This window comes from Drosophila kikkawai, chromosome 2R (genome assembly GCF_030179895.1).
Source record: "Drosophila kikkawai strain 14028-0561.14 chromosome 2R, DkikHiC1v2, whole genome shotgun sequence".
Taxonomy (NCBI): domain Eukaryota; kingdom Metazoa; phylum Arthropoda; class Insecta; order Diptera; family Drosophilidae; genus Drosophila; species Drosophila kikkawai.
The window spans coordinates 23,148,441-23,172,375 of NC_091729.1; the positions used below are offsets into that span (position 1 = coordinate 23,148,441).

The 23,935-nt window shown below is 38.7% G+C and overlaps 2 protein-coding genes across 4 annotated transcripts in view; one reads left to right on the plus strand and one right to left on the minus strand.

Annotated features, from left to right (window-relative positions):
• Positions 1-23,935, minus strand: part of ttv (exostosin glycosyltransferase 1 ttv) — a 68,512-nt gene that overhangs the window by 34,870 nt on the left and 9,707 nt on the right. For all 3 annotated transcript variants that reach the window (XR_001770776.3, XR_001770777.3, XM_017169115.3), the window contains exon 2: positions 788-940. Coding sequence is in view for 1 of the 3 variants with exons in the window: in XM_017169115.3 (XP_017024604.1) it covers positions 788-940 (153 nt within the window). In the remaining 2 variants the exon portion in view is untranslated. The remainder of the gene's footprint in view (positions 1-787; positions 941-23,935) is intronic.
• LOC108076123 (uncharacterized) lies at positions 9,005-11,000 on the plus strand. Its single transcript, XM_017168852.3, has 3 exons — positions 9,005-9,065; positions 9,180-9,253; positions 9,610-11,000. The coding sequence occupies exons 1-3, from the start codon at positions 9,051-9,053 to the stop codon at positions 10,979-10,981; spliced, it is 1,461 nt and encodes a 486-aa protein (XP_017024341.2). The 5' UTR covers positions 9,005-9,050; the 3' UTR covers positions 10,982-11,000.

Consider the following 23,935-nt stretch of genomic DNA (forward strand, 5'->3'; position numbering starts at 1 on the left):
TCCTCAACTATCTCTTTGTCTTGGAGTTGTATTTGGTTTCTCAAAGGGTTTTAGGTGAGAGGTTCTAAAAGAGTGGGGGTTTTAAAGGGAATATAGTAAGCGATATATCACTATGGTCAGTCAGTCAGCAATACTTAAGTTTTATTTGTTTTATCTTATGAACAATTTCTCTATAAAGTGAAACAATTTCCTTGCCGAAGAGTCATACACAATCCATATCCTTAAATATCATATTTTTGCTTATTGATCAAATCTTAAATATCAACTTTAAGCATATATTCATCAATTTACGAGTTCATTTACGACAACCGTTTCTATAACTTCATTTGCACCATTAATTTGGGCAACGCAAACGACCGAACCCGACCCCGGAAAACATTTGAAATCATTTGGTTGTGAAAGTGGATGTGGATCTGGATCTGGACCTGAACATGATTGAAAAGTCACTGTCCTTTTGGGTGCCCGCGTGTCTCACCGAAAATCCATTGGCATTGCAAATGCCTTTGGCCTTTCGGTGTCGTGCCATTTAAATGAGCTTGTCAAGTCGGATTTCAGCACATTAATCACCCGGCATGAATCTAGATAGGGACGAGGCGTCGAGAGAGGAGGAGGACAGACTCTCCCCTAGACGGCACAGTTAATGGCAAAAGGATGGGGGCGTGGCAGCTATTAGCACGATGGCGGAGGCTAAACAAATTACTTGCGGACCCAATGACAGCTAGAAACAATTTCTGGCCACTTTGCCATCGTCGTCTTGATCATCATCATCTCCGTTGGGGGTACGTACCTGTCGTACTCGCGATTGTCTTCGTCGCAACGATTATCCTGCAGCTCCCGCCAACTCTTGCCGTGGCGACAGGTGGTGACCAGAACCATGTCGCGTCCATTGTGCAGATGGAAGAGAGAATTTCGCGTCTCGGAGCCAATTCCGTGCACGTAGCTGCAAAATCAGGGAAAATACGGAATGGTTATTGGCGAAAGGTCGAGGGAATTTTGAAAAGCAATGGCTTTAAAAGCACATAAACTAAGCTTAAATATGTTTAATGTTTATTTAATGTATCTAAAGGTATTTTAGTATATTTTAAATCTATTTAGAGTGCATAAGTAAATCCTAATATAGTCTTAAATATACTTATATTGATAAATTGGCTTAAGAGTTAAAGAATTTAATATTTAAGATATCCTTATCAAACTTAAACCCTTCAGAAAGGCTCAAGCATAGCACACTATTTTTTCCCTGAGACTTTTTCAACCACCATTGAAACTATGCTTTATGGCAGACTATAACCGTGGATTGCCTTCGCTTCACCTAAGCTTCGATTTTATTGGAGCGTTTGGAGTTGCTGTCTTACATTGCCATCGAATGGAATGGTGGAATCGATTCAATTCGTTTCGATTCCGGAAATGCTTACACAAACACAAAGGCTACATGGAGGAGGCAATGGCAGTTGGCAGTTGGATTAAACTGCTCCGATAAACAGCGGCGTCAAAATCAATTGCAATAAACCAACCGCACGGGACGAAGAAGAGAAGGGTCTGAGATCCGGGAGACGATGGGATGATTCCGCTTAGATACGGGCACAAAATCTGAGCTGACCGTCGACCGTCGAGCAATTGAAACAAAAGATGAACATTGCGACAGCGACACTAACAATGGAGGAAACACACACACACACAGAGAGAGAGTACCCACAACATCCAACACAAAAACACCCTGGGTCCTGGACAGTAAACGTTTTCAAGTGTATGGGCTAAGCAAAATGGCAGTAGCAGATATCTGCACTAGGAAAATAAAGTGGTAGGTTTAAAGGAGATAGCAATTTAGCTTTTGAAATTTATTTTATATGTGTTTGTTTTGGAAAAGAAAAGCACTAGGAGGTATAAATAAATAGTAAATATATAAATATATTTAAATTTAATTTTTATTTTGTATTGGGAAATATTTATATATATTTATTATATATCTTTCCTGTAAAGTTTCCCCTAATTTTTCCCAGTGCCCTTAAGAAAGCTTTCGCATCAGCAGTCGAGCAGAAAAGGAGAAGCTTCTGGTGGCAGAAAAAAAAGGAATGAATCCAGTGAGCAGGATAAGGCTCTGTGGCTGTATGTGTGTGTGTGTGCAATTTCCTTCTGCTTGGCTTGCAGTTGAGCAAATTTCATACACAATGAGCCACGGCGGTTGGCCCACTTCACCTCCAACCATCCAGCCAAAAAAAAAAACTAAGCTAAACCAAACCAAACCAAACCAAACTCGGCCACACAGCAGATTGGGCAGCGCTGATTTCCGTTGTCCGACAACTGGGGAGTATCCTTGCTCCAGGAAAGGACTCCCGGCCAAAGGGAACTCAAGCAGGAGCCAGAGCCAAAGCAGAAGCAGAAGCAGCGGCTAAGCCATAAGTTATTTGATTTAATCAGCGTGTCGCTGCCGGCGGCGATTTTCTGAGGTTACAGCTACGGAATCGAAATGAAACAAAATGTGTGTGTGTGTGTGTGTGTGTCGGAGTGTGCGTATCAATGGACATGAAAAACAACTGAATTTTGCAATAAAACGTAAAACAACAAAAATTTGGGTCACTTTGGTGCGGATAGATTTATTACCTAAAAAAATATTTCGGTGAAAGTGCATAGATAAAAAAGTAAATGAAAGTGTTTGCTTAAAATGGGTAGATAATTCAATAAAAGTGTGCAATTAAAATTAAATGAAAATAATTAAATTATCAATTGAAATTAATTAAAATTTTTTTTATTATGTTTAATGGTATAATAAAATCTGTGTAATGAAAACATAATAGCCTCAGAGCACACAATAAAATACAAATGAATTTCATGACTACATTTTGTTGCTGAATTAGCACTTGGGAATTATAAGAGCCATGACTGCCAAAAAGTATTCCAAATGTTAAAAGGTTTTTTTTTTTAACAAACACTTTAAAATAATTAAAACATATAACCAAAATTTACATATTTCAATTTAAATACAAAGAAATATTATATAAATGTATATTTTGATGTGTTACCAAAATAATTTATATACCAATGTTGCACAAAATCAATCCACTCACAATAATCCCTCAAAAAGAATAATTCCCAGAAAAAAAGACAACCCAAATCTTTTTAAATTCCATCCAATTCATTTGAAAATCAAATTGAAAACCAATTTGCCGCCATGGGACACGCTAATGATACGAATAAATTGATATAACAATTTATTTGTCAATTTATTTCCATAACAAATTTGATTGAATATGACGGCTACAACAACAAGTCATCAATGGCCATGCATTAAAGTGTATTGAAAGCCCAAAAAAAAGAGACAAAAAAGGGAATAAGTATAGCAAGGGATGAACATTTTATGGGGCATCAGGGATTCTGCAGATACTCGCTTTTTGTCGTGCGTCGTGTAAATTAATTTAGGGCGCTGCCAGATATACTTATATACATTTATACAAAGATACAGATATACAAATATACAAAGCGTGCCGGCGACAGAGAGAGATGGCGGCCACGTTAATATAAATTAAGTACATGGCCCGGCAAAGCGTCTAAAAAAATGCTTTCAGCGCCCATTACCAACTGGCTATGGTCGGTTCTAATCTAATTTATGCCCCAAATGGCTCACTGGCCTGGAGCATCTTCCGAGTATCTATCTGAAGCCGAAGAAGGTTTGGCACAACTAGAAACTTAAAGGGAACAAGATGAACATTAAAAGCAGGATATCTTCAACTTGAAGACAAAAATTTAAGGGCCTCTGTTCTAGCTTAATAAAGATATTAATTTTAATGATAAATACCTCAGAAAAAAGGGCTCTAAATGCTATAATTTCCAAAAGGTAGCCCATTTTAATTAAATCAAGTGCCTTAGCCATTAAGAAACCCAGTTATTAAAATCACAATTGCCACAAAGATTTTAAAAAAACGGCAACACTTTCCATATTGACTTATGTTCCTGATTTAATATGCCGCTTTTTATACGCGGCAAGGGATAAAATTGTTTTCAACGTGAACAAAAAAAGAACCTGCAGCCATTCATAGAGAAAGAAAGCACTGAAATGGGTCAATTAAATATTGATTGGGCCAGCCGAAAAAAAAGAAGACAAAAAAAAAAAAACAAAAACAAAACATAGAACACAGGAAAAAGGAAAAAGAAAACCGGCCAAAGGACCCCGAAAGCCATTCGGAGGGCTGTCATCGCTAGTGCGGGGCTCCAATGACAATAAAGTGCAATAACCAGACGCAGGGACCGTTGAACCGGAGTGGGCCATAGTCCTGCTCCTGACCACTAATCCAAACATAAACTAAAATAATTGAGTATGCCCGGAACGCGAAGCTTTTTGGCCCACACGGAGGGCTCCCTCCTACCCCCCTCGCTGTCCCCTCTGAATAATTTATGCGCGCATTAAATAAGCTTAAAATGTGTGCGAGCGGGTCTGCCGGCTACTATACTTTTCCTTCGTTCTGGTTTCTGTTTTAGTGGACCGTATATATCCCTATCCCTATAGCCATATAACCCGCGGGCCATTGTCTGCCACGCTCCGGCTTACATGGGTTAATGCCTGGGTACTGGTAGCTGTGAGAGCCTGCAAGCCTGAGAACCTGAGAACCCGAGACCCTTGTGCGCTTTGGCCAAGGGGCTATGGCTTATGACATAAGTTTATGTTTTTCTCCACGGGAAGTTGTCGCCTTGGCGGCCAAATCGCCGGGGGTTATGCAGCATTTACTCCCAGACTGAAGCTTATCTATGCAACTTCAAAGCTTTTGTGAGATGGCCCAGTCGCAATCACATTCACATGGATGAGGAGACAGGGCTAACGTGGCGTATGCGCAATATCTTCAGCTCATTCTTTTGTGTGTGTGTGTGTGAGTTTCGACCATAAAATGGTGTCGCTGCAACGAGAGCAGCAGCAGCGACACAAAAAAAAAAATAATAGAAAATTTGAAAAAGAGATGATTTTTTTTTTTTTAGGGAGCTGAAGAAGTATACTCTTACTTTTGTTGCCAGAAACAAAAGGTATGAAAATTTAAATACTTAACATTACATATAATAGCGCTGTTGTAAGGATCACTGCATGCATATGATCTGACCCAATTTGATAATCTTCTTAAATGAGGGTATACAAAAAAAATAAAATCAGAGCAAGGGACTTGCCCCTGGCATTAAATCAGTGCCTGCAACAACAACAACAACCAGGATATCCAGGATACTGACGCGGAGACTCCAAAGGGAAAAACTGGAAAGCGTAGGAAGGAAAAAAGTTCAAAGGGAAGTGACTAGCGGACGACAGGTAAATGCATTTTTATCCTCACAAAATATACGTAAAAATAATATTAAGTGCAACAACAACAGTAACATCAACAACAACAGTAACACCAACAACAAAAGTAACACCAACAACAACAGTAAAACCAAAGACAACAGCCTCAGTATCAACAAATTGGTTTTTAAAAAAGAAAAAAGCACAAAAGATGGGCAGAACATGAAAATAAATATATATATTTTTCCAATGCAAATGAGCCGGGCAATGTGGGAATGTATGTATAAAGATTTCATATAATTATTATTGTATACTGAAAACAGTATATATCGATTTCTTTAAGCTTAAACTGCATTTCATTTTAAAGTTATGCTGCATTTAATGGATCTACCTTTAAATTAAATGGGAAAATTAATCCAAACCTAGTAAACTGATATATTTTTACTAGTTCCTATGCTTATACTTTGCAAAACACCCTCTTTGCATTGACTTATCCTGCCTGACTTGTAACCATAACTCTTTCTTTCCGTAAACTGCATCAATGTCAGCTCTTGGGTGTCATCTGTAAATCGGACCACGCCTTATACTGTCCACTTTGTCCACTATTGAATGTCTCGTGTAAGCGACCATCGATCCGTATCAATCAGGGTCCAATTCTAGCGACTGTTTCCATTAACTCGTCCAAGTTATTGCAGCGGCAAGGCGGCCAATGCCATTGTTATCCTTCCTTCCAGCATGTTGCGATGTCTGCTGGATGGCAGAGTGTCTATCCTAAGACCCGAAATGTGAATGTTATCAACGTTTTGGATACAAGACTACACGGGGGATAGATGGGGCGAGATGGTAAAATCTGTGGCATCGAGGCAAAATTCGAGCTCATACAATTTGCAGTTAGCTCTCGCCTTATGCTTGGCCAACTGATACAGGAGGCAGTGGCAGCATCACTCCGGTACTCCTCTTATCCTGTCATTTTCCTCCCCAGGCTTACCAGTTGTCTGCACTGAAAAAAATAGTAACAAGATACAGGAAAACAAGAGACGAATTCGAACATGAAAACCCTAGCGGACATCTAATATTTAAATACTAATACTAATTTATAGTATAAATTGTATTTAGGATATATTATTTTTTTCCTGTGTACGTGTGTGCCGGTTCATTGTTGTTGCGGCTTGTTTGGTTTTATTGTGTTTATATTTGGCTTAGGGCATCAATTTGCTTTTATGCAAGGACGACTACAACGACAAGGAGTTCGCTTCGGTTCGGGACTCTGGCTGTAAGCTAGCATTATCAGCAAAGTCAGGCTAGGCAGCAATAACACAAATATGTCTATATATACATATGTACACGCACTTACTCTCCTCGTACATGGGGGCGTATGTGCGATTTTCGTATAGCGGCAGGCATATTGCATTAGCCTCAGTCACTGCCACAATGTTGCATCGATTACATAATCCATTTACACAAATGGCATTTTAAATACATTATTGACTGAAGCGTGTAGAATGGAACGCGTATTGAACCAGGCTTCAGTCGAACGTACAACGCTGCGTATGCGTAATGTGCGAGCAAGGAAGCAAAGAGCTGAACAAACACCATCAAGATGTGAGAGGAATGGTGTAATATATACAAACACATTAATTTCTTACCCTTCCCGCTCTCGTTGTACTTAGCAGATGTTTAATTAGTGCACAAATGCAATTATTACATTTTGATAAGACCGTAAAGGAGCTTATAAGCCGCCTTAAGACCTTGACACACAAATTGCATTGAGAAATAAGTATTTCCAGATATTATTCAGCTCCACTACTCATTAGGTAATACTCAAGACGTGGCGTTTAATTAAAAATTACCTGAGGGCATAAAGGATTTAATTATATAGAAGCTTTGGCAAAGGTTTTGCTGGCTTATCAAAATTTAAATAAAAATCTCTTTCAGGTTATTCGCGTCTTAGATAAACCCAAAGCACTATGATTTCCGATTTATCAGCTTCAATTAGTTTCAGTTTAAACAAGACCCTAAAGATGCTTTACAATGTATTAAAAAACATATAAAAATTCAAAGTTACATTGATTAAATCTGAGCCATTGATGGAATTTAATTTATCGAATTGAAGCATATCTTTTGTACAAATATTTCAGTAGTTCATGCATGTTTACACAACTTGACCAATTAAAAAGGAAGTCACAAAGCAAATAGGAAAACCCATTTCGGCATATTAATTTCGAATTAATTAGAGACTGTTGTCCGTAGTTTGTGTTTGATGTGTTTGAGCCACTTAAATTACACAAACAAATGCCCGATAATTTTCCAACTGACCCCCACAGAAAGATATTTCAATAAATACGCCAACATTTTTGCAGTTGACATACACGTCCTACGATAATGAGGCATTCGACTCTGAAGAGGTGCCACCTGCCGCAGCCATAAATGCGCTCGAGTGGAGCACTTGGGTTGGAGAGAGAAAAAAGAGATCTCGACAAATATCAACAGCATTACCATGGCCATAAGGATGACTATGATGATGATAATGATGATGATGGGGAGCAGAAAAATGCACACACGCCACAAAGTCATTTGCCGAAGCGAATCGTTTGGCACGTTTCGCCCGACAGATGGCGCTGCACTGCCCATCATCGGCCATCGATGATGATAATGGTTAAACGGACACAGCAGCGGTCAAAAGAATAGCTCTTAAGGCTAATAATAAAAATATTTTTAAAAATATTTGAGAAAATGAATTCGTAAATATTTACGCTTTTACATATATAATTTTCTTCAAGAATAATTTAAATTAAGTTATTTTTTCTATAAAATTAACATTTTATTCTAATAAAAAGCTGATTTTGTCAAAGAATAAAATAACTATAAACTCCATAGGTTTCTCAATAAGAAATAAAGTGTTTTACCGTTGTTTATCAATAAACATTTTACATAAAATATTTTTAATATTATCTAAAATGATCTGGCACTATTTTAAGTTATTAAGAAACAATTACTATTATTTAACCCTCCTCTGTAACCATATTTTGTATGAAACCGCTGATGATGAGGATGCAATATATGATGAACAATGCCTGGGCATCGATAAATTTAAGTGCCGGCAACAAAACAGAGGCCGAAAACGCTCATTAATAAATATTAAGTCATAATTAAACAATCGTGCTCTGGTGCCTGGTGCAAAATCGAAGCTTTTTCCACTGATTTAAGAAAATATTTAAAACTTATTTAAAGATTTCACGCCACCCGGTAGGCAAGGCAGCTGGAAAATGCAGGCGAAATCAAGCAGCAAGAAAATGCACGCGGAAACTAATGCTACTAAAATCGAGAGTACATAAAGTACATAGTGTTAAATGTACATAAAAACTCAACAAAAATAAAGGAAGGAAAATCCATGCAGCTAGACAAAACCACAGGCTGTTTGAGATACTGAAAAGTAATGGAACTAATTGCCAGACGAAAGGCGGCCAGCTCTTGTAAGTTATATGCCCATTGTTCCCCACGAAAGTGAAAATGAAAATGAAAATGGAAATAAAATTGAAAACGAAAATGCCAATGCCAAGCTCAAAGCCAACGAGCGCCGCCAATAATTGGAGCAACAACGTGCAAAGCAACCTGCAACTTGCAACTTGCATCTTGCCCCGTGGCAACCGCCAAATAGTATATAAAAGCAAGTGCTTGCCGCGCAGCCGCCGACAGTTGAAATTTGCAAGTTGCCGCGATCCGAGGAGCTCTCGATTCGCCGCCCAAAATATATTCAAATTCGAACGGTGGGAATATATTCACACTCACGATCGGAGACATGAGGAAGCATTGCGTAAGTAAGCCAGAAGTGGATTACCGAGGAAGTCAGCTGCTAATTGACACATTGTCAACCCATACACATTTGCATCCGGTTTGGATATATTGGATTATAATTCAACTTTCGTAGATAAATTGGCTTTGGCTGCTCCTGCTGCTAAAGATCATATTTGTGAGTGGCGAACACCAGGGAGAAGATCACAGGTGAGTCAATAAAGGCAATAAATATTTAATTTTAACTAAATAATGAATTAAAACTAAAAGACCCTGAAGATTTGGAGTTTATCTAGAGTATTTCTATTGATAAACGAGGACTTTGGTTACTACAAATCCTTTTATTAATAGAGAAGTTGTTCATTATAATAATAATGTGAATAAAACTCTATTAAAACTGAGTTAATAGTTAGTTAATTACAAGTTTATAAGACAATTTCTCAACCTAACAAACACTCTTCCAAATATTAATTAATCTTTAATAAAGTACTACAAGATTTCATGATCATCGTAAACAGATAATCGTCTAAAGACCCCGGACATTGGCTTTCACTTTTCCTCCACAGAATCCAAAGACGCTTCATGTGGCAGGAGATGAACAACTCGGTGATGGGTGGCGTGCTTGGACGAATGTATCACGGAGCCAGGGCCATGAAGACAATGATCACAGGCCTATTGCCCAGCACGGCAAGCTATGGCCAAAAGTTGGCAGCGGCCATTGACTTGCAGCCCACGGAGATGACGCGTGTGCGGTACATCATCCGAAATCCGCACAACAACAAGCCAATGAAGATCATCAAAATGCGACCTTCGCCCAAGAAAGTGGTGAAGATCAGGAGACCTCTGGCAAAGCCCATGGTCATCGAGACATCGACTATCAATTACGAGCAACAGATGAGACAGTTGGAAAAGGAACAGGAGCTCATAGCCGAGGGCAAGGCACCCATGACCAGTGATGAAGCCATCATGAATAAATACTTTAAGAAGCGACCACACGGGGGCTCCACCACCAACGAGGTGATCTCCGGAAAGATTATGGAGTACCAGAGCTGGAAGCCAGTCTACAAGCCGGGAGAACATCCCTCCACATTTGTGACCCTGAGACCCCAGGCCTTGACCCATCTACACACGGATATATCCAGTGGATATCATGAAATGCTGCCCAAGCCGGAGAAGTTGGTCAGCTATGAGTACGAAAGGGATGAGGAGAAGGACGAGGAGACGGAGAACGAAGTGGCCAAGCATACGGGTCATCGATACGAGGTCACCGAGCATACAGGTGAAGCTAGCGAGGAAGTGGAGTCGGTGCCGTCGTCCTCAATGGAGAGTGGCTTTGTGCCTAGTCAGGGATTGAGTTTTAGAGAACACCTTGTAGAGCACCATGCTCCTAGACCCAGACAAAGGACTACAGCCAGTACAACCACCTCGACTACGACCACCACAGAGGCACCCAATTATCCTCCCGCGTTCTTAAAGAAGTTCAGGGAAAGGGAAAGGGAGCGGGAACGCGAGCGTGAGACCAGCACCAAGAGACCCCGCAAACACCATCACCAGAAGGAGGTCTATATAATCCGAGAAAGCGATGACCACTCCGAGGGCAGCACTACGCCGCCCTCCTTCTCCATGAGCAGTCTGCGTGCCCGTCTCCGGGATCAGCAGCGCCACCAGAAGCATCTGCACAAGCAGCAGCTCGAGGAGGAGGAACTGGAGGAGGCCCTCGTGGATGCCATGCATGGCGAGAAGTGGCCCTCGGATGTGGCCCACAGCAGCTTCCAGCTGACCAGTCCCATTGGACCCAGTGCCGTGGCCTTTGAGCAGCCGTTGGCATCTGCCACCAAGGTGGTGGCCAAGGGTCAGTACAAGCGGCAGACCCGCGACAACATACGCCAGCGGGGATCCGTCAAGTTCGGCGATAAACCCAACTACGACGAGGTCTGAAACGAGGACAATCGACTAAGCAACCAAAGAGCCAAGGCGGCAGTTAAGCTGCACTGCGAGAAAATTTCCACAAAATTGAAGAAAAGAAAACTAATTTAATTTAAATCAAAATTTTCACTTTTGAAGAATATTTGGATTTAGTTTATTTATGGTTTATATAAATACAAAATTTATTAAAATAAGTACTAAACCATTTCAGGAGTTTCTTGTTTATTAAGTACAAAAACTGTACAAGTCAAAATTGTAAAAAAACATAGCTTAGGAAAACTATAAATTGTTACAAAAATAAACTAGATAAACTTAATTTTTAAATATATTTTATACAGAAGTCTTTGTATTTCTAAAACTGTTTGCTGAAAATATAGAATGTGAAAAGTAAAAACCTGCAAAATAATTATTTTAAACATTTCAATTTCCATAAAAATTAACAAAAATTTACTTTGGAATATGTAACAATAAAAAATTAAACTGATATTATTACAATTTCTTGATCCTTTCAGTATAATTTTCCCAGTGTAGCTTTAAAATCAATTGAAATCGTGACATTAATGTTCGTTTGATTTCTTTCCGTGCAGCATTAGCAACTATCCCGAGTTAAACTTTGTTTAATAGCCTTATCTTAGATTTATGTTTGCGTTTCTCGGGGAGTATAAGCCAGCCGAAACATTTTAACAACAATTTCCCATTGAATTGCATTTCATTCGCGGCGGAAAGTCAATGCACTTGCGGCACGCAATAATATGCAGCATGCCGCGACGGACATAAAACTCTGGAAATATTTCGCCTTTTAATTAATGCCAGTTAGCGATTTTCCCTTGTGTACATATATATTATTTTGTTGCCTGTGTGTGTGTGTGTGTGTTATCGTATTCCGCTTAGCAGCTTGCATTTGACAACTAATTTAAAAAGTTTACATGGCCGACAGCCTTGGGGGGGGGTTTGAAATCGAGAACATTGCGGCGAAGTGGGTTAAACCTGCTATAAATTCCAGAACAAAAGCCATAAGACACACTGGCTGAGAGGGGGACCGTCGAGGGAGAGAGAGAGATAGGGAACAAAGAAAAGCGCATTTCCACTTTGAGTGCGGTTTTTAATCAACTAAAGCAGCCCAGTAGCCAGAGCCAACAACAAACTCAGTTGCAACTGAATTAAAAAACTCAGAATGCCCACTAAAAACCAAGGAAAGTGGAAAAGGGACCAGAGAGAGAGAGAGAGGGCAAGGGAGGGGAGAAACGCGATAAACTTTAAATGAAACGACATGTCGGCTTAACTGGCGGGGAAATTGCAAGGGAAAAGTCGGAAAACGGGGGAGCCTACAGATTGGAATGGCCGATAGCCAACTATGCCAGCAATGCAATGAGATAAGAGAATTCTAGATTGGAAAAACCCAAAAGGGGGAGAGAATTGTGCGAGACAATCGGCGATATATATATATAGCTGCAAATTAACCTTTGCACCTACGGATAACATAGATAAGGTCCTTGGCCTAAATTCGAACTGAGTCATGGAATATCCAAGTGGTTAAAGGGGAATTCCCTATATACGTATGTAGTTCTAACTTTTCTTGATTTATTTCCACCAAATTATTGTTTATAAACTGCACTCTTCTAAAACTTAAGATTTACCAACACCCAAATTTAAATTTATTACTTAGCAAGCCAAAAAAAATAAATCTTTCTGAAATAAAATTAAATTTTCCCCAGCTAACCGAAAGTTTTGCACATTTTCTTTGTGAAAAAAAAAACTTGCCAAAACTTCCTGTTATCAAAATTAGTTGCTTTATGGTTTTTCAATAATTTTAGGGGACTTTTGCTACCGAAATAAAATTCTCTCTCTCTCTTGAAAATATGATTGCAAATCTCCGGGAAAATTCAAATTTGCAGCGAAAAGCGGAATCAAGATGAACTTCTAACAATAACAAATTGTGGGTGTGTATATGTGTGGGCCACGCCCATTGGGGCAAGTCTCTCACCTACGCCCACGAAAACAGGTAACGAAAGTTCACAAGTCGAATTTGCCTTTTTTCAAGGACATTATTGGGACACGGCAGGGCTTCTTTTTGTGCATTCTGTAAGTGGAGAATGGGACATTTGGGAGGTTCCAAGTCGGTCCCCATGTCGACCTGTACACTACCACCTGTCCACTGACAGGAAACGTGTCCCTGCCACCCAGGAAAAAACCCTGCTCTGGCCCTTGCCACGCCCCCTAATCCGCCGAAGGCTGTCCTACTGTCGAGTGCACCAAATACAAATTAGAATTTAAATGAACAATGCAACCAGAGCGGAAGCTTTTGCGAGTGTGAGTGGATTTGTATGAGTAGAAATGTGTATGTGTGGGTTATAAGTTTGGTACACAGAGAAAAAATGATCACTAGTTTGAAATTATTTAAGAATAAAATATAGAAATAATAAACATTTCTGTAAAAATGTCTTGAAAAATGAGAGGTAACCTAAAAATACCTGGCTAAAAGAAAATACCTTTAATTTAGGCTATAAAATATGACCTAACATATTTTTTACAGTGTTTTGTGTACTATATGTGGGTGACATTATGGGTGACATTGCACGTAGAGCGCGTGGGCTAACAACAACAACAGCAACAACTCCTCGCAATGGCCATAATGTCATACAGTTTGGCGCGTACTTTTTTGCTACTTTCGTCCCTCCCAAAAACCTCTTGGCCCAACTTGCTCGTTTTCCACCCCTTCAACGTGCTCTTTTCGGTTATTTCGTGAAACTGAAAATAGGAGGAGGAAAAATAAAAAGTTTCGAGATTTTTGCACTGCAAGTCGATGTCAAACTGGGTCGCTTCAACGCAACGGCGAAATGTCAAACGGATTAATGGAATTTCCCTCGGAAAATTCTTCAAAAACTGCATAAAGAATGAAAATGCGAAATAGAGAAATGAGAAATATTTTCAGAATAAATACTTTAAATGACAGAAATTAATGGAATTTCAAATGATGTGAAATCGACCAATAAGGTGCCTTAAAGTAGGATTTAAAATGTTAATTTCGCTGTTAACTTTGAATTAATAACATAAAATACATAATTTGTGGTTTAAATATTACCAAAGTTCTCTTAAAAAGTGCAAAGGAAACGTAAACCGATTACTACGAACGACAATCCTTTACTGCATTCAATGCCATTCTTTTCGTCAAAAGGTATTGTCCGTGAATTCCCTTAAACCAAGTCAATTAAATATTGAAAGACCTTTTAAATTATTGCCCAGTTAACTGGGCAAAGGCTTAAACATGAGCTGCGTGCATTCATCAGTGGGCCATTCGGCCCATTCGTTCATTCTTTCACTCACACAATTCATTCATTAATTTGCCTGGCACCTTCTGCCATTCGCCTGCTGTCAAAGTTGAATTTATTAAAGCGGAATTCTTTTAATTAAAAAAGATGACAGGTGAAAAATGGACAGTTTTTGGGTAAAAGAAGGCGTGGTCGCCGGCCCATCAAACTTGACTCGTGTCCGAATTATATTAATTATGGAATTTTTGATGATTTCGGACGAAAGCCAATTGGGTTTGGTGTCCTCAAAAAGAGAGCATTGAACTCTCAATCAATGGACGCCATCATTTGGTGTGGAAAACATTTTGTTTGCCCTGCCAAAGCCCACACACACCCAGAGGGGGTGGGGTGGCAAGTAACGACGATAGGTCTGGCATCGTTTAGCGTCAGGTTTCAAAGTGCGAAATGTTCCCAGCTCGCTAAAAAATTAAATATTCAAATATAGCTGTTGCCGCAGCTCACACAGGAAGAGCCCAAAACGATGTGGAAAAGGCGGGGTGGCGGTAAAAGCAGACGTTTAGCTCAGGATCCAAAGCTCTCGAACTAAAGAGGGACAGGACCAGGACTGCACACATCCATATATGCATATAAGCAAAAAAGGTGACTAAAGTTTTCCATTTGATTTGTAAAATATAAAGCTAGAATATTAATCAAAACAAGCACTTAATTATGCTGATTTTTTATAATACTGATAAGTATTTATTATATTTTTAATAAACCAATAATAAATTTAATAAAATATATGATTTACCTACTTCCCAAAAAGACTTGTTAATAGTTTGATTTTATATCTACAAACCAGACCTCTAAACACTTAAAATAAAGTAAAACAGATACTGATTCACTTTTTAATGAACCCAACAACAAGCTTTTCTCTTAATGAACTCAATAAAAGAAAACGTTAACGCCAACTTTGTCGGCTGGCAATCATGTGCTGGCCCAGCTTCTGCTTGGATTCAGCTCCAGATGCAGCTGCAGTTCCACAGCTCTGAAGCTCGAGTTTATGGCTGAAACTAGCGCAGTTAAAAGCCCAGCGGGCGAGTTCCACCACCATGAAAATGGGGTTGGTTGGGTGTGGGTGTGTGTTCGCGAAGTTTATGTAGAGGGAGCTGTGTATATGCGCATGCTGAAGTGTAATCAACGGCACGGCGGCAATTACTACAGACACTTGTGTGAGGGTGAGGGTCCTGGCAGCAAACCTACATACCATCCTTCCCTCCACTCTCATTTCCTCATAGGCACAAAAGTTAGCGGCGGCGCTTGCACAATTTGCCAAACTGCACTGAGCGGATTTAGTCCTAAAATGCGGCTGCAATGGGCGGAATATGCGGAAAATCCACACACATCAGTGCACATCCTGCCGGGCTTTTGGGAATTCCATCCTGGGTCCAGAACTAGAGCCTCGTTTTGCCCAGCTCTAAACTAACGTGTGCGCATTATAATTTTAATGAATATTACATTTCACGTCACGAATTGAATTTCTAGTTTCCCGAATGAGGAAGAGAGAACAAAAAAAAAATATAGAAGGAAAAGCAGCTGCAGCCAGCTGTGCCTGTTCTATTCCCCCAATGGAAATGGATCCATCAGGTGGAAATATTGGGCGTCGAGTCCATGAATTCATGGCAAACTTTTACTAGTATTACGGCGATTGGTTGGGGAGTTGACTAGGCGGCTGACGGCTCATTTAAGTCACGATGGAGGAGCTCTTTTCAATTTTCAATACAATACATTTTTTTGTTCAGTTGAAATGAGGCGAAATTTTTTGTTTTGAATTTCAATTAGCAGAAGCTTAAGAGATTCTCATTTAAACTGAGCGAACATTTAGATACAACTTGGTAACGCTTTATTAATAAAGACTCCCAGACATAATTAAAAACTAAATAAAATGATTAAAAGTAAGTATTTCTAAGTCTTAAAATAATGGGAATTTTGATGAAATGTTTGCCAGAAAAGGACAACTGATTTAAACTCGGTTTCAATTAGTTACGGTTTCTAAAAATGCATCTCCAGCTCCCTAAAAATAATTATTTAATATTTAATTACAATGTCTATTTTAATTAAGTTACTATTTTTAAAAATCCAACTCCAGCTCCTAAGATTCTTAAAGAATAATTACCCTTCACTTTTAATTTACTCTTAAGGAATCCTTCCGTTCACAAAGTTCTTTTTCAAGTACAAGACTTTCTTTTTATTAAATTACCTGTCAACACTCGTTTGAAGATCTTGAAATTTCCTTTGGAATTTCTACCATTGCTGCATCCATTCACCTTTTCTCCTGTTGTTCGTCAGGGCATTGATTTTAATAGTCTCCAAATAAGGAGAAAGGAGTTCATTGTGCCAAGGCGATTGGCTGCTGACTGCCGACTGCTCATATCGATAACCAAACACAAACAGAGTGAGAGAGCGTGTGGAGGGAAAAGCCATTCAATTTTTATTAAATAACTTCATGCATGGCAAATGCTGTGCTGCAAAAGGATTCGAAGCTCTAGTTGGGTATGAGCTGGTGGAGCTGTGGTATGGGATGAAGCTGAACGTGAATCCTGTCCCTGCTCGATGGCTCTGTCAATAGCAGCAGCCAAAGCAGGCGGAGCATCTGGGCGGCTGAAGTGGTTCAGCAGAAGGTTGGATTTTTATTGATACGCCTCGGATGCGAGGCTCCAAATCGCATATTATCGCATATAGCAGCACATAGTGTGTCTGCTGTGTGTGTGTGTGTGCTGGGCGTATCCTGCCATGTCCTGCGCCTGCACTGATCATTAATCTTTGCAAGCTGCCAACGTGCTCGCCTTTTTCGGACCTCAATTGCCATGGCGGCCGACGTGGACGGAAAGCGGAGTGTGTGTGTGTGTGTGTGTATGTGGTGTGTGTGCATTAAATGGCGGATGAAGTCCATTAGAAAACTATTGAAGCACATTTTGTCGATTGCAGTCGGCCAGAGCCAAACTCCATATCCTGGCCGTGCGGCAGGATGTGGCAGCTGGCGCAATTGAATGCAGCTCTTCGCTCTCTCCTTGATTTTCAACTTCCCTTGACCTCTTGAAACCAAAAGAAAAAAATACAAATAGAAAAGATTTAAAGCAAGCTACAAGAGCTGGACTTTCAATTAACCATCGAGAGAACTGCAATTTGTTGGCCTAAACGAGCCATCCTTGTGTCGAGAGCCAATTTAATGCACGCCATCTATCGTATATTGCGTCTTTTATATTTCAAATTGACCAAAAACCGAAATAAAATTAAAAACCGAATAAAAAATAAAAAAAAATTATGACAAAATTGTATATTTCTGATTTCAGAGCCAAAAATAGTTATGTGATGTTCAGAACATTAAAGAATAATGTATTTTAAAAGCAACTATTTTTAAACCGACTAAATGCTTGCCTATTCCAGATAAATTCAAATATTCTAGAGAACAAATTTGAAAGATTTTTGTCAAGAAAATTTATGAAACCCCAAATGAGACAGGCCATAAATAGTTGGCTACAAATTCGTTTGTGTATCTTTAAAAGTGTCAATGAAAAAGACAAATCTTTAAAGATTTTTGTACAAAAGCATTTGGGAAATGTGATTTTAATGAGTTTATTTGCTTAAATATTTTGCTTAGTCCACAATTTCGCATACTCTCTCCCTTAATTATTATCTTTTTTTTAATTTAAGACAATATACAACCTCAATTCCTTTGAGTCACCTTTTTTTCCTTTCAAATATTTTCTCGTAAACCAATTATTTCATATTTAATTAGCTGCCGAAACTGAGCATCAAAAAAAAAAAAGAAAAAGGCAAACAGAAATAGGAAATAAATAAAAAACGTAGGTCGAGATGCTCAACCGCAAATAAAGTTCTTTGAGCAAAATAAATATAATGCAATTTAATATGAAAGAAAAGGGGGCGAAATAAAATCGGGGAAACTCTGCCAATGTGGGCGTGGCTTCATACATCAACAAATTACGCTTCAGCTCTTTTTCCACTTGCCTATTTTTTGTATATTTCGTTTTTTTTTGTTCAGTTTTGCCCTTTTGGCTGCTTTTGTTGGTATTTTGCTTAATTATCCACATGAAAAGTCCTTCACAAAATTCCATAGGGCCAGCGCGAAAGGAAGAAAGCGGAAAGAGCGTAAAATGAAATTACATTAACAGCGAAATAAAAGTGGAAATATGTTAGAAATGCGAAAGCGGTCCAGAAGTGAGCGTCAAGTGCCAAAATGAAGCCAACTTTGAAGAGATTTTCGCCGCGAGGAGTCAACGGAACAGAGTTTCTGGTGGCAAAAGCAGGAAAGTAAGCAAGCAGGAACAGCGAATTCCAGTGGGTAGATTCGGTATTTGAAAGTGGCTATAACAAAAGTTGAATGGTTTTTCTGAGTTTTCTGTGCAAGTACGTTGATTAAAGTTGGATAATGCTGTCCAATTTTAGGGCTTTATGTTTTTTGTTTTGGTAAAAATCAATAGCTTACAATGAAAAGGGAATTTCAGTATTTTATTACCATAGTTTTTGTGTTTTTATGTTGAGTTTTTGATTTTTTAAAAAGTAATCTCTAATCTCTAAAGTAATAACTTCTTATCACATTCATATAAATTAATTTTCTCCCTTAAACAAAATATTTGTGGGCAATTAATTTCAGTCGTTAGCAGCAGGCCCTGCCAACAAACGATCTGAAATGAATGGCGCGAACCTTCCGCTGACCCGCGCTTTCTGGCATTTCACTTTTCGCAGTTCAAAATGCAAACGCTGCCCACTGAGATCCACCGAAAAAGGTTCAAATAACCCAACAAAACACAAGTCTTTGGTACTTATTTAGAAATACTTCTTCTTCGCCTTTTCCCTATCGACAAGAGTATTTATTTTTATTTTTGTTTTTTGTTAAGCTCTTTTTTGGGGTTTTTCTTTTATGCAGTTCATTTGCCGACCGAAAACGAAAAAAAATAAATGGTAACCGAGAGAAAAAAATGTAATTAAATCAAATATATACGTAGTAAATGTGTGAATGCGAGGGAAGCTGGCTTTTTAATTTGATTAAATGTTTGCTCTTCCGTTCGCTTTTTTATGTATTTTCTTGTTGGCATATGGTTTTTGTTATTTTCAGAAGGCAAAAGACAAACGTTGTGAGTGTCTGGGTGGGCAGAGAAGGAAAAAAACACGTAAAACTGGAGCGAGTGTAAATTCAATTAAAAAACGCTTTTCAAATATTCATTACTCGAGGGGGCGGAGCCGGTGGAGTTCAGGATGCAGGGACAAGTTGGTTAATTAGCGCCTGGAAGTATGCTGCGGTTTCCCACGACTGTCTTTTTTTTGTGAGAAGCAAAAACGCCACTTGGTACGCCTGCTTGCATAATAATAATAATCATGTCACAAAGAACATGGCATGCAGACTTTAAAACTGACAAAAAAAAGGGTTACTTAAGTGTACCAAGTGAATGTTTACAATCAAAATATTATAGAATTTTTAGAGATTTGAAATCACTACATAAGCTGTCTAAAAGTATGCAATGATTGATTTTAAAAAATTTAGTTTTGTGTTTACATTTTTGAACTGATTGGATCTTGAGAAACCCTTGATAAAATGTCATTTCTGATAAAGTTCAGAAATAAAAACTTCTAAGATGTATCCGGTAAGCCATTTGAAAGCTTTAAGAAAATTCCTTTTCCAAAAATGTCTACTAATAAAAACTCCTCCAGATATGCCAAAAAGTATGCCATAATAAGATTTTCCTTCTCATATCCTTTTCCAAAAAAAAAGAACCTTTAATTATTTCTAAATGTACCTAAGCCCCTATCATCCATTTCCGATACTAGCACATTCAATATTCAAACAGCCAAGCCAAATTCGAAACTGATGACCCATTTCACACCATATTTTTTTCTCCCTGCACGATACTCAACCCCCCTATACAACCCTCATAAGTATGCTTTGTGTGGGAAAAAGAAGAAGTTCTAGCTTCCAAAAAACCGCTCGAAAAGCGTGGAAATTTGATTGTTGTTGCCGGCTGTGGCGTCAGCGGCTGCTGCTGCTGCTGTGGCATGATGAAGTGTCATGAAATTTAATCAATTTATTTGAAACGTGAGCGGATTCGCCGGCACTTTGGCCCTGTTTTTGCTGTTGGCATTGTTGGCCAATAAATAACATCAGCGTCGTCGTTGTTGTCTGTCTGCCTGTGTGTCGGTTGGTCGCTCAACTAAAAATTGTAACAGAGCAAAAGTGCCAAAGTAAATAACAAACAATGAAAATGCAATAACAACAGAAACATCAGCGCGAAAGGCAGAACCCAAATGGGGAAACAAAGGCAAAGCCAGGGAACGGGAACCCAGGAAGTGAGCAGAAATATCGCAAATAAAGTTTCATTGTTTAGCAAGCGGGAATAACCACACGCCACACACAGATACATAAATACACACACACACAGCCACACACATGACATGACGCTTCTTCGGGCTAAAATACATTTTTTGAAGTGCAAAAAGAAAAGGAGCAAAAAAGGAAATAAAGTTTACATTTCTGAAACGAAGTTTGGATGAGCTTGCATGGGGACATTACTAAGCTGGATTTTTTGGGGATTTTCGCCTTTCACAACATTGTAGAATTCCTCATAGTTAGTAAGCCCTGGCATATCACACAGGGTTTATCTTTATTTTAGCAAAAAGCTTTTAAATTAAAACTCTAAATGGGGAGTTGCAGCTACTAATCTCAAGAGAGTAAGTAGATGGGAGATGGGAGAAGTAATTACAATCAAAACATGCCAAAAAGTATGCAATGGATTTATACAAACTGGAGACTGGGTATGCCATAAGCTCTAATTTATTCCTTTAATAAATATAATACAATTTCTTATATAAAACATAACTCGGTCTGTACAAAACATTACCTTTTTCAGCTAAAAGATTTCGAAACAAAAAGCACAATTTTCAGGCTAAGGCACAACACCTCTCTACGTTCTTGGAAAACGAAAACCTTTAGAAACTCCTTCGCCAAAGCACGTACGCAGAACAGAAGAGCCTGCCCTCTCTTTTTCTCTATATCTTTGCTATCCATTCTGGCCCCGAAAAACACCCATTTGTCAGGGACTCTTCCATGGGGTTATACTACCGTGGACCTCCCAACCATCCTCTGCAGAGAACGTTTTGCGCCATTATTGTTGGCATAACTCCGAAGTGCGGCGCACACACACAGAGCGGGAAAAGCCGAAAAGGATGGAAGGACGAACGTTTATAAATTTATTGTTTTCTACGACGCGTGTACTCAAGTGTTGCTGCGTGTTTTTGGCAACAAATTTGTTCAACAACAAGCGCGGTGGGAAATTCCGGAGCAACTCCCCTACCCACACCCCCCCGAAAATGAATGGGCGAAAAGCCCATTCAACTCGTTGCGGTGACGCATTTTATCATAATTACATTAACACACGCCTCCTCCTACCCCGCCTCCTTCCTTTTGCCACGCCCATAAATTTAAAACAGATCCCCGAAAGTAGGCAAAAGGCGGGCAAAAATCTTTAAAGCCAACTTCAAGCTGAAACTTTGGATGCAGCATAAAAATAATGAAAAAAACAAGAAAGGAAGCTAACTTCGGCACGCCGAAGTTTGTATACCCTTGCAGATATTATTTCATTACATTTTACCTATACTTATTATGTTTACAGTTTGACAGTTACAGTTTTGCATTCCCAGCTTTACATTTTGTATACATCTACCGATCGGTTTATATGGCAGCTATATGATATAGTTGTCCGATTTTTTTGAAATTTATACCAAAGGTCTAGAATAATAAAATAAGCTTATATCCCGGAGTAGATGAAAATACGTTGAAAAACAACGAATATATAATTTTTTTTCTATTAATTTCCCGATCGTTCCTACGGCAGCTATATGATATAGTCGTCCGATTTTCATAAAATTTTTACCAAAATTCAGAAATAATATAAAATGGTCATATCTAAAAAATGGTGCCAAAATGTTGAAAAACAACAAAGTTATAATTTTTTTTCTAAAAATATATCGAACATTTGTATGGCAGCTATATGATATAGTCGTCCGATCCGGCCCGTTCCGACATATATAGCAGTGAGAGTATATAGAAGACTATATGCAAAGTTTCATTCAGATAGCTTTAAAACTGAGGGACTAGTTTGCGTAGAAACGGACAGACGGACAGACGGACAGACGGACATGGCTAGATCGACTCGGCTGTTGATGCTGATCAAGAATATATATACTTTATAGGGTCGGAAACGTCTCCTTTACTGCGTTGCAAACTTCTGACTGAAATTATAATACCCTGCAAGGGTATAACAAATACAAATAAATGCACTGCAGAGCAGAGGCAACAGCCACAAAAGCAACAAAACTTGAACAAAAACAACAACAATGTGGGTATGCGTGTTTCCCTGTAGTGGTTGTTGTAGTTGTTGGCTGAGAAGTGCACACATGACATATTATTTCAACTATGTAAGGCTGTGTGTTGTGCGGAACTCGGTAAAATAATGAGAGTATTGGACTTTGTTTGGGAAAAATTATGAAAAAATACCAGAGATGTTACTTGAAGTATAAAGAAATTCGCAGAAATTCTTTAAGAGTTTTTAAAAATATCTTGGATTAAATTTTTGTAGACTTGGGTTTATATTTAAAATTGTTAAAATGAAATATTTGATATGTTAAATATATAAAATATTAATTTTAAAATATACTTAAAACCTTTAAATATAGATAAACATTTTAAAAACGTATTCTAATCCAGTTTCTACATATACTTTTCTTCTTCAAAAGGTATTTAACATTAAGCTAACAAATTTTAAATCGTAAAGAGTATTTTAATCAATTTTCTGCATATACTAGGCCTTTAAAATCCTTCAAAAGCTATTTAAAATTAAGCTGACAAATTTTAAAAACTGAATTTGTTACCTAAAAAAATAGTATTACATACTTGTTGACACTTTTTTGATAGATTTAAAAACTGCAGTGATTGCTGGAGCACCGTACACCCTCCCTCTTTTGTTTATTATAAATTAAAATTCATTCTACTAGATATCCACATAGTTATAAGCCTTTTCCCCAGCCCCAGTTATGGCTATCCCTCTCAGCTTTCCATTTTGCTCAGCGAAAATTCATTTCGCGCCATATGCGCATTTAGCACGGACCCGAACCGCAAAACCAAGAGGCCGAGAGGCGAGTCCTTTCAAGTGAAAGGACCAACGCACATACGGACACACACAGGCAGTGCGCACACATAGGCATAATTAAAAAACATTTTTGCCAACCAGAGGCCATCGCATATTTAGGCCAAACTTTGTGCAATCCTGTGCCCAAACATCTGGCCTGCCAGCATTTCAACTGAATCCACTTTCGCCCACGCTCCCTCTCCACTTCATCATGACTCATTACAAAACAGAATTAAAATTAAATGTTTTTATTTTATTTCATTAACGCTGTGCCATCCGTAAACGGAATTATAATCGCAAAATGAAACGCCAAGTATGTGAGGATGAGTGGTTAAATTGTTTGGTGGCTTTAGTGGTTGCTCCCCCGAATTCATCCTCTTCGAACTGAGCTCGTGCTCCTCCACCCTTTGGGTGGCACTCAATTGAGTGCAATTGAATTATAATTTGTTCAGAGTGCCCAGAATGAGCTTTTGGTTATTTTTTTTTTATTTTGTGCTCTCAGTGAATGCCCAAAGTTA

Bases quoted from the DNA above. Each gene is read 5' to 3' on its own strand.
- LOC108076123 (XM_017168852.3), top strand. The intron at 9,254-9,609 runs GTGAGTCAATAA...TTTCCTCCACAG, and splicing joins CACCAGGGAGAAGATCACAG to AATCCAAAGACGCTTCATGT.